The sequence below is a fragment of the Neoarius graeffei genome, chromosome 19 (genome assembly GCF_027579695.1).
Source record: "Neoarius graeffei isolate fNeoGra1 chromosome 19, fNeoGra1.pri, whole genome shotgun sequence".
In the NCBI taxonomy this organism is placed as follows: domain Eukaryota; kingdom Metazoa; phylum Chordata; class Actinopteri; order Siluriformes; family Ariidae; genus Neoarius; species Neoarius graeffei.
Window position 1 is genome coordinate 36,603,248 of NC_083587.1, and position 15,843 is coordinate 36,619,090.

Consider the following 15,843-nt stretch of genomic DNA (forward strand, 5'->3'; position numbering starts at 1 on the left):
CTCAAATGTTGGGCATAGTTTGGTTTACACATTATGAAATTTCTAGCCACTGGGGTGACTTAAGAAGGTCAGAGGAACTCATTTTAACGTTAAAAAACCTCAGAAAGTGAAAATTTCATGCCATGGGACCTTTAAACAAAATAGCTGCTGATTATTTTGTCTCACTAGTTTGCATTTACTGACCATCAAACACTGGGAATAAACCATTTAATGGTGTTAACATGACCAGTTATGTAGTGATTCAGTGCATTTTCAGTAGATAAACTGTGGCTCAATGTAATTCAAATTGCTACTGAATTCTTGCTGATAATGTTACTGTATGTGGAGGCATTTTTAATGCTCTTCAGTTTATAATGGTGCTGCGCTCGAACAATTAGCAAGGAGAGGCTCAGAAACATGCAGCTCACAGCTGATAAATATGCATTTCTTTTTGGGGTTTTTTCCCCTTCTACTCGAGCACCATGATTTCTTACAGTGCTTAGAATTTCAGCCAGAGGGAAAATAAAATGTTGTACAATTATCATAAATGATGAAATAAACCAGTTCTTGTTATTCATTAAACCAGGAGTGGGTGGTAGAATTCATTAAATTTGTATTTGTCCTTCATATTGCAAAAGGAATAAGTTGAAGACATGAATAACATTTAAACCATGTTGTTTTTAAAATAAATTTTCCTTTCAGTTCTGTTAGAAGCCTCTTTTTTGTTTTGCTGGAAAATTTTAAAAATCAGTGCGTTTTTCACCCGCAGCAGTGTTTAGTATTTCTAGCACTGTTCATCCATATAAACAGTCAAAAATCCAATCAAAACTTGAGGCATGCAAAAGCACAGGGTCACCTTGTGTTGCTCAGGGCCTTTTGTTTAAAAAAAAAAAAAAAAAAAACACTAGCTCATAACAGCATAAGTGAGTGTGGCAGCGGGGGCGTGGTCAAGCGCCGGTCTGTGACAGGAGGGCGGAGCCAGGGAAGGTGAGTGACAGAATCACTACACCTGACGGTAATTAACCCGTGTTTGTGTGTCTTCCCAGTAACCGCGCCCTATTTAAGGAGGCAGAGGGAGAGCAGAGGAGAGCTCTTCCCAGGACAAGAACACAGCGTGTGTGTGTGTGTGTGTGTGTATTTACCAGAATAAAACTGTGTTGTTATACTGAAAAGTCTGGCAATAAAAGCCTATTCGTACCTGAAGCTTTGTCCTGCCGTCCTCTGTGCTCCACCCACACCTCAGAGAGCTCTACAGTGGTGCCGAAACCCGGGAGAAAGGTGGAGCACCAACCTCACAGCCCCATGGAATCCTCCCCGTTCGCGGACCTGGTCCACGCCCTCGCCACGGCTCAGCAAAGCCAGCACCAGGCGCTCGTCACGCTCCGAAAGGAGCAAGAGCGGCGCTTCGAAGCCCTGGTGCTGGCCCAGCAGGAAGATCGCGAGGCGTTCTGGCATCTCCTCGCGTCGGTGGGGTCCACCAGCGCCCCGGCCGCGGGCCCGTCTCCCCTCACCGTGACCAAGATGGGCCCGCAAGACGACCCCGAGGCGTTCCTCACATTGTTCGAACAGGTCGCCGAAGCCTCGGGGTGGTCGATGGAGCAGCGTGCGGTGCGCCTCCTCTCCCTCCTGACGGGAGAGGCGCAGCTGGCCACGCTACAGCTCCCCGCCGACCGCCGGCTGGCCTACGCGGACCTTTGCCGGGCCTTCCTCCAGCGCGTGGGGCACACACCAGAACAACAGCGCCAGCGCTTCCGCGCGCTGCGGTTGGAGGAAGTCGGCTGGCCGTTCGCGTTCGGCCAGCAGCTCCGGGACGCCTGCTGGCGGTGGCTGAGGGCCGATGATCGCGACACCGAGGGAATCATCGATCAGGTGGTGCTGGAGCAGTTCATCGCCCGCTTACCAGCCGGAACCACGGAGTGGGTCCAGTGCCACCGCCCGGCGTCGCTGGATCAGGCAGTAGGACTGGCAGAGGATCATTTGGCGGCTGTTCCGGCGGCAGGACAGCCGACGACGTCTTCTCTTCTCTCCTCTTCTCTCTCTCTTTCTCCCCTCCCTTCTGTGTCCCGTCCTCGCCCCATTCCCCCACCACGGAGACGGGGGCTGGCTCCACCCCAGCCAGCCCGCCGCACCTGTGGTGCCCTCCCGTTTCTCCCTTCTGTGTCTGTCTCTCCCCCCCCTCAGGTGAGTGAGCCCCAGAGCACCGGTGCAGAGGGAAAGCCCGGGCCGGTTTGCTGGCGCTACGGGGAGCCGGGCCACCTGCAACAACAGTGCGCAGCAATGGAGGTGGGCTCGGTGGTACGGATCCCCGACGCGCCAGAAGCTGCCCTCGATCGGGCCGGAGCGTATCGCATACCGGTGAGTGTCCAAGGGGCTACATATCAGGTGTTGGGGGATTCTGATTGCAATCAGACCTCGATCCGCCAAAGCCTGGTGCAAGACGAGGCATTGGGGGGAGCACAGGGGGTGAAAGTGTTGTGTGTGCATGGGGATGTTCACAGCTACCCTTTGGTGTCAGTCCACATATTTTTCAGAGGGGAAAAATCTATAGTGAAGGCGGCGGTTAATCCTCGCCTTACCCACTCTTTAATTTTGGGGACTGATTGGCCGGGATTTCGGGGTTTAATGACGCGCCTAGTAAAGAGTGGGTCCTGCCATTTGACAGGGGGAGGTCCCGGTGTCGCTTTGGCTGGAGCTGCTGTCGCAGAGCCGTCTACGTCATCTCCGCGACAGAGTGAGGAGCTGCCAGCCCCATCTCTTTCTGTTGGGGAATCCCTCGTGGATTTCCCATTAGAACAATCGCGAGACGAGACTCTGCGACATGCGTTTGACCAAGTGAGAGTAATCGATGGTCAAACGCTCCAGCCGAACGCCACCCCGTCCTTCCCCTATTTTTCTATTATGAAGGATAGATTATACCGAGTGACGCAGGACACTCAGACGAAAGAGCGAGTCACACAGCTGTTAATTCCAAAGAGCCGCCGGGAATTGGTATTTCAGGCGGCTCACTTTAATCCCATGGCTGGACACCTAGGGCAGGATAAGACACTAGCCCGGATAATGGCCCGATTCTATTGGCCGGGGATTCGCGGCGATGTCCGTAAGTGGTGTACGGCGTGCCGCGAATGCCAGTTAGTAAATCCAGCGGCCATTCCAAAAGCACCTTTGCGCCCCCTACCATTGATCGAGACCCCGTTCGAAAGAATTGGGATGGATCTCGTCGGGCCATTAGATCGGTCAACACGAGGGTACCGCTTTATATTAGTTCTGGTGGACTATGCAACGCGATACCCGGAAGCAGTGCCTCTTCGCAATATCTCAGCACGCAGTATTGCGGAGGCCCTCTTCCACGTCATCTCCCGGGTTGGAATCCCGAAAGAGATTCTGACTGACCAAGGCACCTCGTTTATGTCACGAACACTGAACGAACTGTATGGGCTATTAGGTATTAAGCCGATCCGCACCAGCGTTTATCACCCACAAATGGACGGTTTAGTTGAACGATTCAATCACACCCTCAAGAATATAATTAAAAAATTCGTAAGTGAGGACGCACATAACTGGGATAAATGGCTCGAACCCTTGTTATTTGCAGTGCGAGAGGTCCCCCAAGCCTCCACGGGGTTCTCCCCGTGTTAATTGTTATACGGGCGTAAGCCGTGCGGCATTTTAGATGTGCTGCGAGAAAATTGGGAGGAGGGACCTTCACAGAGTAAAAACGAAATTCAGTACGTTATGGACCTGCGCGCAAAACTCCACACGCTCACCCACCTAACTCAGGAGAATTTGCGGCAGGCCCAGGAACGGCAAGCCCGCCTGTACAACAAGGGCACGCGCCTTAGAGAGTTCACTCCGGGAGATAAGGTACTCGTACTGTTGCCCACGTCGAGCTCCAAATGAATCGCCAAGTGGCAAGGACCCTTTGAGGTCACACGGCGAGTCGGGGACGTCGACTATGAGGTAAGGCGAACGGACAGGGAGGGGGCGCTACAGATCTACCACCTCAATCTGCTTAAACTCCGGAACAAGGAGGTCCCCGTGGCGTTGGTGTCGGTAGTTCCGGAGAAGGCGGAGCTGGGGCCAGAGGTTCAAAAAGGGACATTGGCATCACGTACCTCTCCGGTCCCCTGTGGAGACCACCTCTCCCCGACCCAACTCACGGAGGTCGCCCAGTTGCAGGCCGAGTTTTCGGATGTGTTCTCGCCCCTGCCCGGTCGCACTAACCTCATAGAACACCACATAGAGACGCCCCCGGGGGTGGTAGTGCGTAGCCACCTTTACAGGCTACCTGAACACAAAAAAAAAGGTGGTTCGGGAAGAACTTCAGACCATGCTCGAAATGGGCATCGTCGAGGAGTCCCACAGTGACTGGAGCAGCCCGGTGGTCTTGGTACCCAAGGCCGACGGGTCGGTCCGGTTCTGTGTGGACTATAGAAAAGTCAACGCGGTGTCTAAATTCGACCCGTACCCAATGCCTCGTATTGACGAGCTGCTCGATCGACTAGGCACGGCTTGCTTTTACTCGACACTGGATTTGACGAAGGGATACTGGCAGATCCCCTTGACTCCATTATCCCGGGAGAAAACGGCCTTTTCCACACCGTTCGGCTTACACCAATTTGTCACACTTCCTTTTGGGCTGTTTGGGGCGCCCGCTACGTTTCAGCGGCTGATGGACAGGGTCCTCCGGCCCCACACCACCTATGCGGCCACATATCTTGATGACATTATTATTTATAGTAACGACTGGCAGCGGCACCTGCAACACCTGAGGGCCGTCCTTAGGTCGCTGAGGTGGGCGGGTCTCACTGCCAACCCGAAGAAGTGTGCGATTGGGCGGATGGAAGTATGGTATCTGGGCTTCCACTTGGGCAACGGGCAGGTGCGTCCCCAAATTAATAAGACAGCAGCGATTGCGGCCTGCCCGAGGCCCAAGACCAAAAAGGGGGTGAGACAGTTCCTGGGGCTGGCTGGCTACTATCGTAGGTTTATACCTAATTATTCGGACGTCACCAGCCCGCTGACTGACCTCACTAAAAAGGGGGCGCCAGATCCGGTCCAGTGGACGGAGCAGTGCCAGCGGGCTTTCTCTGAGGTAAAGGCTGCACTGTGTGGGGGGCCACTATTACACTCCCCTGACTTTTCTCTCCCTTTTGTGTTGCAGACCGACGCGTCGGACAGAGGGCTGGGGGCGGTGTTGTCCCAGGAGGTGGAGGGGGAGGACCGCCCCATCCTGTACATTAGCAGGAAGCTGTCAGTGCGTGAGGGGCGCTACAGCACTATTGAGAAAGAATGCCTAGCGATCAAGTGGGCGGTCCTTGCCCTCCGTTACTACCTGCTGGGGCGCCCTTTCACCCTCTGTTCAGACCACGCGCCCCTCCAGTGGCTCCACCGCATGAAAGATGCCAACGCGCGGATCACCCGTTGGTATCTGGCACTCCAACCCTTCAATTTCAAGGTGGTCCACAGGCCGGGGGCGCAGATGGTCGTGGTGGACTTCCTCTCCCGTCGGGGGGGAGTCGGCTGGACGGGCGCCCGGCCTGAGTCGGGCGGTGGGGGTATGTGGCAGCGGGGGCGTGGTCAAGCGCCGGTCTGTGACAGGAGGGTGGAGCCAGGGAAGGTGAGTGGCAGAATCACTACACCTGACAGTAATTAACCTGTGTTTGTGTGTCTTCCCAGTAACCGCACCCTATTTAAGGAGGCAGAGGGAGAGCAGAGGAGAGCTCTTCCCGGGACAAGAACACAGCGTGTGTGTGTGTGTGTGTGTGTGTATTTACCAGAATAAAACTGTTGTTATACTGAAAAGTCTGGCAATAAAAGCCTATTCGTACCTGAAGCTTTGTCCTGCCGTCCTCTGTGCTCCACCCACACCTCAGAGAGCTCTACAGTTAGTTATAATGAGCTATGAATAACTACATAATCCCTTAAGCCCTGATCAGGTCCATTTGAGGTAATCATGAGTAATCGTTTGATTACCCAATCATGCATTTCCATATAAATATACAGTATGTAGCAGGTACACACACTTTTATTCTCAATTAGCTTCTTGGTGAAATCAAATCATAGCACCCTATTTGATTCAGTATTCTTTGTTTGATTAATGGATTTGAATTTTGCCATGGAAAATAAGCTGATTTGGTGTTGTAGCCAGCTAGCAATGTAATCTCACTCTCGATAAATCACGCTTATAAAAGAAAAAAAAGTGTCCAAAGTCAACAGAAATGTGGCATGGCGGTGTAGCGGTTAGCATTGTTGCCTCACAGCAAGAAGGTTCTGGGTTTGAGCCCAATGGCTGACGGGGGCCTTTCTGTGTGGAGTTTACATGTTCTCCCCGTGTCTTTGTGGTAGAGCCCTGCACTCCCGCGGGAGTCCCGCAGGACCCGACGCAAAGCAGTGCGGCGCGGGACAAATTTCGAAAGCTCATTGCGGGCGCGGGCGGGAGGGGGCGTGCACAATGCAGGAGCGGGCGGGAGAGGTGATAAGCTGCAGTCCCGCTAACTAAAAACGTGTTTAAAATAAAATTTATAAATTATTAATTTATGTCTATCATATATAATTTGTGCTGGATATTTTATTTGGCATTAATAAAAACATTTTAAGATGCCTAAATTTGCAAAATGTGGTCTAATCTCGCGTACGTTTCCGATTCCTTTCCGCTCTTCCGTGTTTGAGATCTCCGATCATGGCAGAAGAGCAGAGCTCCTCTAGTGAAGCTCTGTAAAGCCTCAGCTGTGCATGCCGCCTGGCAACGCGCACCCTCGCTACGTGCGCTAGGTGAAGGATCAGTCAGTGGAGAGCACAGCTAAGCTCAGCATGTTTAATTCCCCAAGCCAATGACAAGAACTTTCGTGAGAAATAACACGAACGTCTGCATCATGCAGGATTTGCGGGCGGGAGCGGGACTGAAAATCATAATTCTTTGCGGGATCGGGACTGCACAATGCGGGAACGGGTGGGAGCGGGACTGAAAATTCTGTCCCGCGCAGTCCTCTACTGTGTGGGTTTTCTCCGGGTGCTCCACTTTCCCCAACAGTCCAAAGAAATGTGGTTAGGTTAACATGGGGCAGCCATGAAGTGCCTTTGAGCCAGGTACCTAACCCCCAACTGTTCCCTGGGCACTGTAGCATAGCTACATAGCTGCCCACTGCTCTGGGTACGTGTGTGTACTCATTGCTCACTTGTGTGCACATGTTTATGTTCACTGCTTCAAATGAGTTAAATGCAGAGGATGAATTTTACGGTGTGCTTAAGTCTGTGCTTGAGCGTACATGTGACAAAAAAAGGCTTCTTCTTCTTATGCAGACCCAGCTTTATGTGCAGGTGTCCGCTCTTGGTTGCTCTACAGCAGGAGTTCTCAACCTTTTCTGCTTTAAGGCCCACCTATTCATACTTGTAACCAGTCGGGGCCCATTAAAAAAGATCCCTAATTATTTTGGTTCATCTATTCTATTAGAATCTAATAATCTATTGTAAAGTGGAATAATGGCATGCAACATCACTCCCTGTTACAGATGGGAGCCCAGGAATTAAATAATGCAATGAAAACAAACTGTTTTTAATTGTAGGTATTGTATTTAAAACTGTATGGATGTACCAGAAGCCAATATAAAACCATGCATGCAGGGCATTCTCAGTCAAAAGGGATTAATGATCCAAAAGTGGAGTCTGGTCCATTAACACAAGAACTTATTGCCATGTTTGTGTCCAGCAAATAAGCAAGTTTTTAAAACCAAGAAGTACACTCAAAAGTGGATATAGAAGCCACTCAGTGGGATAGAGCCTTACACGCTAACAAAGAAGGATTTTTCCTAGGAGTTGGAAAATTATCCATCCGTTGAGATCCTGGACAACTCAAGCTACCTGGTGCTGCAGACATTGTTCTACATGGACAAACAGATGAAAACCTGGAAGATCATGGAGGCGTACAACTTTTTCTGTGTGTCTAGGTTAAAAATCTGTGGATCAGGACACAACAAGATGAATGGCGGTAGATGGATCTAAGTGCAGGAAGAGTGTTTTGTTTATTTACAAAAACAAAACACAAACGAAAGCAAAACAGAATCATAAAGCAGAGTATTTAAACAGCGTTATAAACCTGACTAGAAACAAACATGACAGTGATAATGCTTCACAAAGCCTCTGTGAAAACAGCATCCGTATCTACGTGTGCTGATTGTGCTCAAATCAGTATCAGGTGTTTCCCATAATGACCAGGTCCCGTTCCTCGAGCTGCACCAGGCTCAAGTGCGCAAAGGCGTGACAGTCAAGTGTTCACCTGCTGTGTGACCACAACTTTTAGCTCACATGCATATCGCCAGGCACCGCCACCAAAATGCCTCATTTTTATCGATAACCCATTGCAAAGCATCGCGAGCTGTATGTAGTGTGACCATAGCTTAATGAGATGGATGTGACATCGGATGCAACCTAGTAATTGTACCCTACTCGGAGTAAAAATTTGCTTCAACTTGAAAAATTCGTGGCCCACTAGATGGCGCTTTGTGGCCTACTAATAGGCCATGGTCCAGGGGTTGAGAAACACTGCTCTACAATACCCAGGCAGGATCTTTCCACTAAAGTATGAAAAGTAGAAACAGTATGGAATTGTTTCCTGAGGAAAATGGTGTCTGAAGGGTATGCTCGCAAGAATGTCCCCCATGCAGAAGATATGAAGAAAGGAATAAACCCAGCAACTCAAGTCAAAGGCCAGCTAAACTGGGCTTTTAAGATATCAAACCAACAGTTGTATGAAATCATTAACTCCCAGCCCATTCAAGATTTCTGTTATTTACACTTCCTTAAATATTTGGCTCACGTTTGCCAAAGAGAAAATGACGTACTACAGAAACAAGCACTGTTTGATAAACGCACATCCAACAAGACATGGAGAAAAGTGGAAGACCTATTGGGAGTAGATCAGCAGCCGGCACAGAAGACAACGATGGACTAAAAGAACCTCGAGTGTCTATTGGAACATCGTTTTCCAATGGCACGCCCAAAGGCCAATCATGTGCCACGTGGGAAGAAATGATGATTTAATCTGGGTGCCATTTAGGATGTTAGGATGCCATTTATTATTATTATTATTTACAGTCTATATATTACAGGCTAGTGGAAACCATCCAATCCCAAAGCACACAGTTGAGATTGGGGGGGGGGGGGGGGGGGGGGGGGGCAAGCACAGTGAGCTCTCCGCTTGCCTTTCAAATTTTAATTAGGTGGACACTTGATTACAAATTGGGTTATTATCAAGACTTTTCCTTAACATCCAATTAGTGTGATAATCAAAACATCAGAAGCAGGATACAGCTCCACGAAGCTAAATGCCAAGTTGTGAGGACACACAAAACACATTTTCAGAACACTCTGAGCTTCTCACGGATTTTTTTTTTCTAACTTCTAACACATACGCAGCTTCAGGCACATCACAGGAACATCCTCACATCAAACTGATGAACATGACTAAGCGTAGTCTACTCACACAGCATACTTGAATATGACTTTTCTTTGCACCAAGGACCATTGAAAGAGTACTAGTAATGTATAATACCCATTATTATTCATTCACACATTATCTCTAGCCGCTTTATCCTTCTACAGGGTCGCAGGCAAGCTGGAGCCTATCCCAGCTGACTACGGGCGAAAGGCGGGGTACACCCTGGACAAGTCGCCAGGTCATCACAGGGCTGACACATAGACACAGACAACCATTCACACTCACATTCACACCTACGGTCAATTTAGAGTCACCAGTTAACCTAACCTGCATGTCTTTGGACTGTGGGGGAAACCGGAGCACCCGGAGGAAACCCACGCGGACACGGGGAGAACATGCAAACTCCGCACAGAAAGGCCCTCGCCGGCCCCGGGGCTCGAACCCAGGACCTTCTTGCTGTGAGGCGACAGCGCTAACCACTACACCACCGTGCCGCCCCCCCATTATTATTATTATTATTATTAATGATAATAATAATAATAATAATAATAAATTTAATTTGCATCTCACTGAAAGTAATACAGGAGGGTTCATCATACATTGTGCCATTTTGGTGACATTACCTTACGTGTACCATCCTTGTCATTGTGCTCATCATCACCCTCCAGGAAGGGCATGGCAAACATGCTCAGGTCCTGCAAAAAGGAGGGAGAAAATGTTAGAATAATAAACCCAGGAAGAAAATAGTACTAAACTGTACCTTTCCTTGTCCTTTGGATGATACCCTCAAGAGGCATCTCTTGTACTGTCAACATGTATAGTTCATCAGGAAGTGTAGCTGCAGTGTACTTTTAAAAAAAAAGATGATTTATAATTAAAGTAGAGATTTGTACAATACAATCTGCCTTTATAGGTACTGTAAAAGGAGTTTTAGGTTATAAAGGGATTTTTGCACCCTTTTTCTGGGAGTGTGTGCGCATCTTATAAATGTAAACTTTCAAAGTAATGTGTCAGCCCTGCGATGACCTGGCGACTTGTCCAGGGTGTACCCCGCCTCTCACCCATAGTCAGCTGGGATAGGCTCCAGCTTGCCCATGACCCTGCACAGGATAAGCGGTTATGGATAATGGATTCTCACTGACTTTACAACCCCAGTTCCAAAAAAAAAAAAAGTTAGGATGCTGTGTAAAACATAAATAAATACAGAAAGCAATGAACTGCAAATCCTTTATTCAATTGAATACAATAAAAACACAAGATATTTGATGCTCAAACTGATAAACTTTGTATATTTTTTACAACCCCCCACCTCATTCTGAATTTGATGCCTGTAACACATTCCAAAAAAGGTGGGACAGGGGCATGTTTACCACTGTCAGGAACTGAGAACACTAACTGCTGAAGTTTTGAAAGTGAAATTCTTTCCCCATTCTTGCTTGATACAGGACTTCAGTTGCTCAACAGTCCAGGGTCTGCATTATCATATTTTGCACTACACAATTCAATCACACAATTTTTCAATGGGAGGCTGGCAGACCAGTTTAGCACCTGCACTCTTACCATGAATCCACACTGTTGTAACACATGCAGAATGTGGCTTGGCATTGCTTTGCTGGAATAAACAGGGATGTCCCTGAAAAAGACGCTGTCTGGGTGGTAGCATATGTTGCTCTAAATCCTGTATGTACCTTTCAGCATTAAATTATGCATTCACAGATGTGCAAGTAACCCATTCCATAGGCACTAACACACACCCATACCCGGATGATACAATGTCCATGATTTCAAAAAACAATTCGAATGTGGACTCATTGGACCACAGCACACTTTTCCATTTTGTGTCACTCCATCTCGGATGAGCTTGGGGCCAAAGAATTTGGTAGGGTTTCTGGATGTTGTTGATATATGACTTTCACTTTGCATAGTAGATGCAGCGATGAACTGCATTTAATGAAGGTTTTCCAAAGTGTTCCTGAGCCCAGGTAGTAATAGCATTAATACAATCATCAGTTTTTAATACAGTGCCACTGAAGGGATCGAAGGTCATGGGTATTCAATGTTGTTTTTTTGTTGGCCTTGCCTCTGACATGTAGAGATTTCTCTGGATTCTCTTAATATTTTGATGATATCATGGATTGTTGCCAGTGAAGTCCCTGAATTACTTACAATTGTACACTGAGAAACATGGTGCTTAAACTGTTGGACTATTTGCCCATGCAGTTTTTTACAAAGTGGTGAATCTAACCCCATCCTTGCTTGTGAATGAGTGAGCCTTTCCAATTTTCATTTACCTGTACAATGTTCAAACAGATGCTTTTTGAGCATTCCACAACTTTCCTAGTCTCTTATTGCCCCTGTCCCAACATTTTTTGGAACATTTTGCAGGCATCAAATTCAGAAGGAGGAGTGTATATTTACAAAAAACAATAAAGTTTCAATTTGAATATTAAATATCTTGTCTTTGGACTGTATTTAATTGAATATAGGTCAAAAAGGCTTTGCAAAATCATTTCATTCTGTGGTTTTACACGTGTCCCAAGGGCAGTATGGTGGTGTAGTGGTTAGCACAGTCACCTCACAGCAAGAAGGTTCTGGGTTCGAGCCCAGCAGTCAACAGGAGTCAACAGTCTGTCTGGAGTTTGCATGTTCTCCCTGTATCTGCATGGGTTTCCCCCACAGTCCAAAGACATGCAAGTTAGGCTAATTGGTGGCTCTAAATTGACTGTAGGTGTGAATGTGACTTGTGGGTCTCTATGTGTCAGCCCTGCGATAACCTGGCGACTTGTCCAGGGTGTACCCCGCCGCTTGCCCATAGTCAGCTAGGATAGGCTCCAGCTTGCCTGCAACCCTGCACGGGATAAGTGGTGATGGATGGATGGACAGTGTCCCAACTTTTTTGGAATCAGGGTTGTCATAAGAAACAGTATTTACATATTACTACCCTAATTATTAAAAAAAAAAAGTGATTTTCATTGCTCAGATGCATTATACAAAACTATGGTAATATTTTAACTGTTTTGAAACATTCAAATCACAGTGGCCAAATTGAGTATCTTCGCCGTTTATGGGCGGCGTTCAGTTTTGAGTTCAGCAGCAGTTAGTGAGGATCCAATACTGAAATTGTGCATATTGGTATTTCAACCCCAGACATAACAAATGGGCTAACAAACTATTCAGAAGTTACACAAGCGTTATTCACACAGGGTAGAGTTTGATAAAAACAGATGTGTGGCTTAAAAGTGCCATAGAATGGGAAACTATTTACCTTAGGGTAGTTGAAAAAGAAAAAATGTTCAGGGCATGGAACCGACATACTGTGAACCTCAAACACTGTTGCAAATGCAAAATCACACATACTGCCCTCTTTTGCATATAATGGACCAATTATAAAATCCTGAAGTGTATTCATAACAATCCAGACTCATCAATATTCATGCTCCAAAATTTGCATACACCAGCCAATATTCTAGCCCAGGCAATATTACTTCTGCTTCCAGCACCAGTGGTTGCCTAGCCAGTAGCTCTTAAATTTCCTTTGGGATCACTCATCCATCCATTCATCCATCCATCAATCATGGACCTGCACAGCTGAAACTTCAACAGTTCTGCAGGTACTGTGAAGAATGAAATAACTTACTGAGGGATTCACCAGCCAATTTTCTCAAAACAAAGTGATGCTGAGCTGGAGAGCTCATTAAGATATTACAGAGCGCTCACGCAAGCTTCAGAAACCTGACTTTTGACCGGAATGAGGTCCTATACATCACAGGCTTAACACTGCAAAATAATCATCTCGACTTTGCATGCATACCTGCAGAAATTCACGAAAGAAACTCACTGGGGGATTTCACCATCTGTGCACCATCCATGCTACAAAATGTCGTTGAACTGTAAAGTTCATGGGAAATGCTGTGGCTTTTGACCAGCGCTCCCCAGCATACTTCTCTCCAACTTGTACTCTCTCAGCAACAAACTAGTCAAAGTGAAATTGCTGGTAAGAATGACGGAGGAGTTTCCAACTGCTTTCTGCTTCAGTGAGGCATGGATAAATGAAACTACTCCTGATGGTGCAGTGGAGCTCCCTGGCTTTCACTGCACAGTGTGGACCACGACCCCATTCTGTCAGAAAACCAGTGGCAGAGGGAAGTCGCTAACCATGCTGTGTGATTTTATCCACCGTTTTGCTCCAAGCACCAAGTAGCTAGCATAGTTAACTAGACAGTAGGACAACCTAGCTTACATATATGGAAGCTCATTTTATTTTCCTGCCTGTGTCCCATTCAAAGGGTCGCACTTCCGGACTGCATTTCACAGAGCACACCATGGCCTGTTGACACGGCCGCCACAAACGATCATGCCCCAGTGACACACACCAGCTGCAAACCAGCCTATCAGAGCAGAGCTCATCAACATATTAATGAGCCCACCAAAAAAGGGAATATAGCTTGATTCATTCTCGGGCCAAATCATAGGCTTGTAAATGGGCATTTCAAACCACATCTGGGCATTTTTACCCTGACTAAAGTCACATACCTTCTATACAGCACCTTTATTTTTTTTTTAAATAATATGCTGCAGAAATGGGCGGCACGGTGGTGTAGTGGTTAGCGCTGTCGCCTCACAGCAAGAAGATCCGGGTTCGAGCCCCGTGGCCGGCGAGGGCCTTTCTGTGTGGAGTTTGCATGTTCTCCCCGTGTCCGCGTGGGTTTCCTCCGGGTGCTCCGGTTTCCCCCACAGTCCAAAGACATGCAGGTTAGGTTAACTGGTGACTCTAAATTGACCGTAGGTGTGAATGTGAATGGTTGTTTGTGTCTATGTGTCAGCCCTGTGATGACCTGGCGACTTGTCCAGGGTGTACCCCGCCTTTCACCCGTAGTCAGCTGGGATAGGCTCCAGCTTGCCTGCGACCCTGTAGAAGGATAAAGCGGCTAGAGATAATGAGATGAGATGAGAATATGCTGAAGAAGTTGTGTTTACTTCTTTTCACTTAAAAAAAAGTGAAATTTAGCCAGGCGTGCCTAAACTTTTGTGGTCAAAAGACAAAGACACCAAAACTACTTCCAAAGACAATATTTGAGGACTCATACACAGCAGCAAAAACAAATATAATGGCGTCAATAATCAATAAAATGAATATAGTGTACAACATGCACAGAGGGCCTTGATACCAGAAGACTGAAATATAAAATCACAAATAATTTGAGACTGCAGCAGGAAATTTCTGGTCATACAGATGGAGGACCCAGTTGGAGCATAATATAATCTGTAAAAATGCCAAACTGCTGATCCAGAAATAAACAGGAGGAACCACAATCTGCTACCTACCTCAGTATCAGAATGTGCTAGGGATCAGTCTCACTGGACAAATCACTAAAGTAATGTCAAGGTACAGTAGGAGACATTTACTTAACTTGATACTGTAAACTGTTTCGAAGAGTAACTTTAATTTAGGCAGAATACCTTTCAGATTTTTCAAGTGTAGGTCATAAAAAGAATTTTCCCGACACCCAATTATTTTTGTTTAGAGGACCAAAAGCTACTGAATTCGAATCACAGATTTCCAAATTTATTGCTTTTTTAATAGAACAATTAATGAATTTAGGGCCACATGGCCCTAAATTCTCTGTCATTTTTGCCTGCTGAACCATGACCCAATTCAAGATACTATGTCATGCATCACATGGTGGGCTCTCCCTGTTCGTGCAAGGCATTGTGGGATACAAATTTGAAACAGGAGAGAAAAATGGAAGACGTGAGTGTGCGAATGAAACGTGAAAGACTGACTACAGTAACGGAAGGCAAGAAGAAAAGATGTTATTTTGAGAAGGAAAGGAAACGCAGGACCAAACTAATAAATATCGGTGGTCAGCGAGCACCTCGGTGTGATCAGCTGTTCATTTAGCGACAGAATGGTAGAACTCTCAGTGCACAGTCAAAGGTAAACCTGTAGATGGCAGTAATGCAACACTATGGATGCCAGCTGCCTTAAAACCCAAAAGAAGAAGGTAAACCTGCGCATGCGCACACGGACTTCCTGTCTGCACGAAGTGAGCGATTTCATGCATATTATTTGTTTGGGAATCCCGTCAAATTAAATAACTTCCCAGCCACAGAATGGCCTGATATTTTATGAGATATTAGAGAAATAAACATACATCACAATGACCAAATTTCAGAGGGAACTAAATTTCACCGATTTTATGAAATCGAAAGGCCATTTAGCTTTAATCTCAAGATCAGGTCACTACATCATGTTTTGAGCTTGGTGTAATGCTTACTAATCTAGCCAGAGTACCATACTGTGATTACTGGAGATTGCACTGAATGTGATTACATTACATACCAGACACTGGAGAACACGTGACATAGTAATGGCCACAATTATATTCAACAAAGTAAATTATATAAATCATCATTTGAATACGTTTTCA

General features: G+C 46.8%; 1 protein-coding gene across 1 annotated transcript in view; it reads right to left on the bottom strand.

Moving 5' to 3' along the window:
* prkag2a (protein kinase, AMP-activated, gamma 2 non-catalytic subunit a) overlaps nt 1-15,843 on the bottom strand; it is a 281,713-nt gene that overhangs the window by 237,472 nt on the left and 28,398 nt on the right. Inside the window, exon 2 of the mRNA XM_060900026.1 lies at nt 10,036-10,107. Coding sequence (XP_060756009.1) covers nt 10,036-10,107 — 72 coding nt within the window. The remainder of the gene's footprint in view (nt 1-10,035; nt 10,108-15,843) is intronic.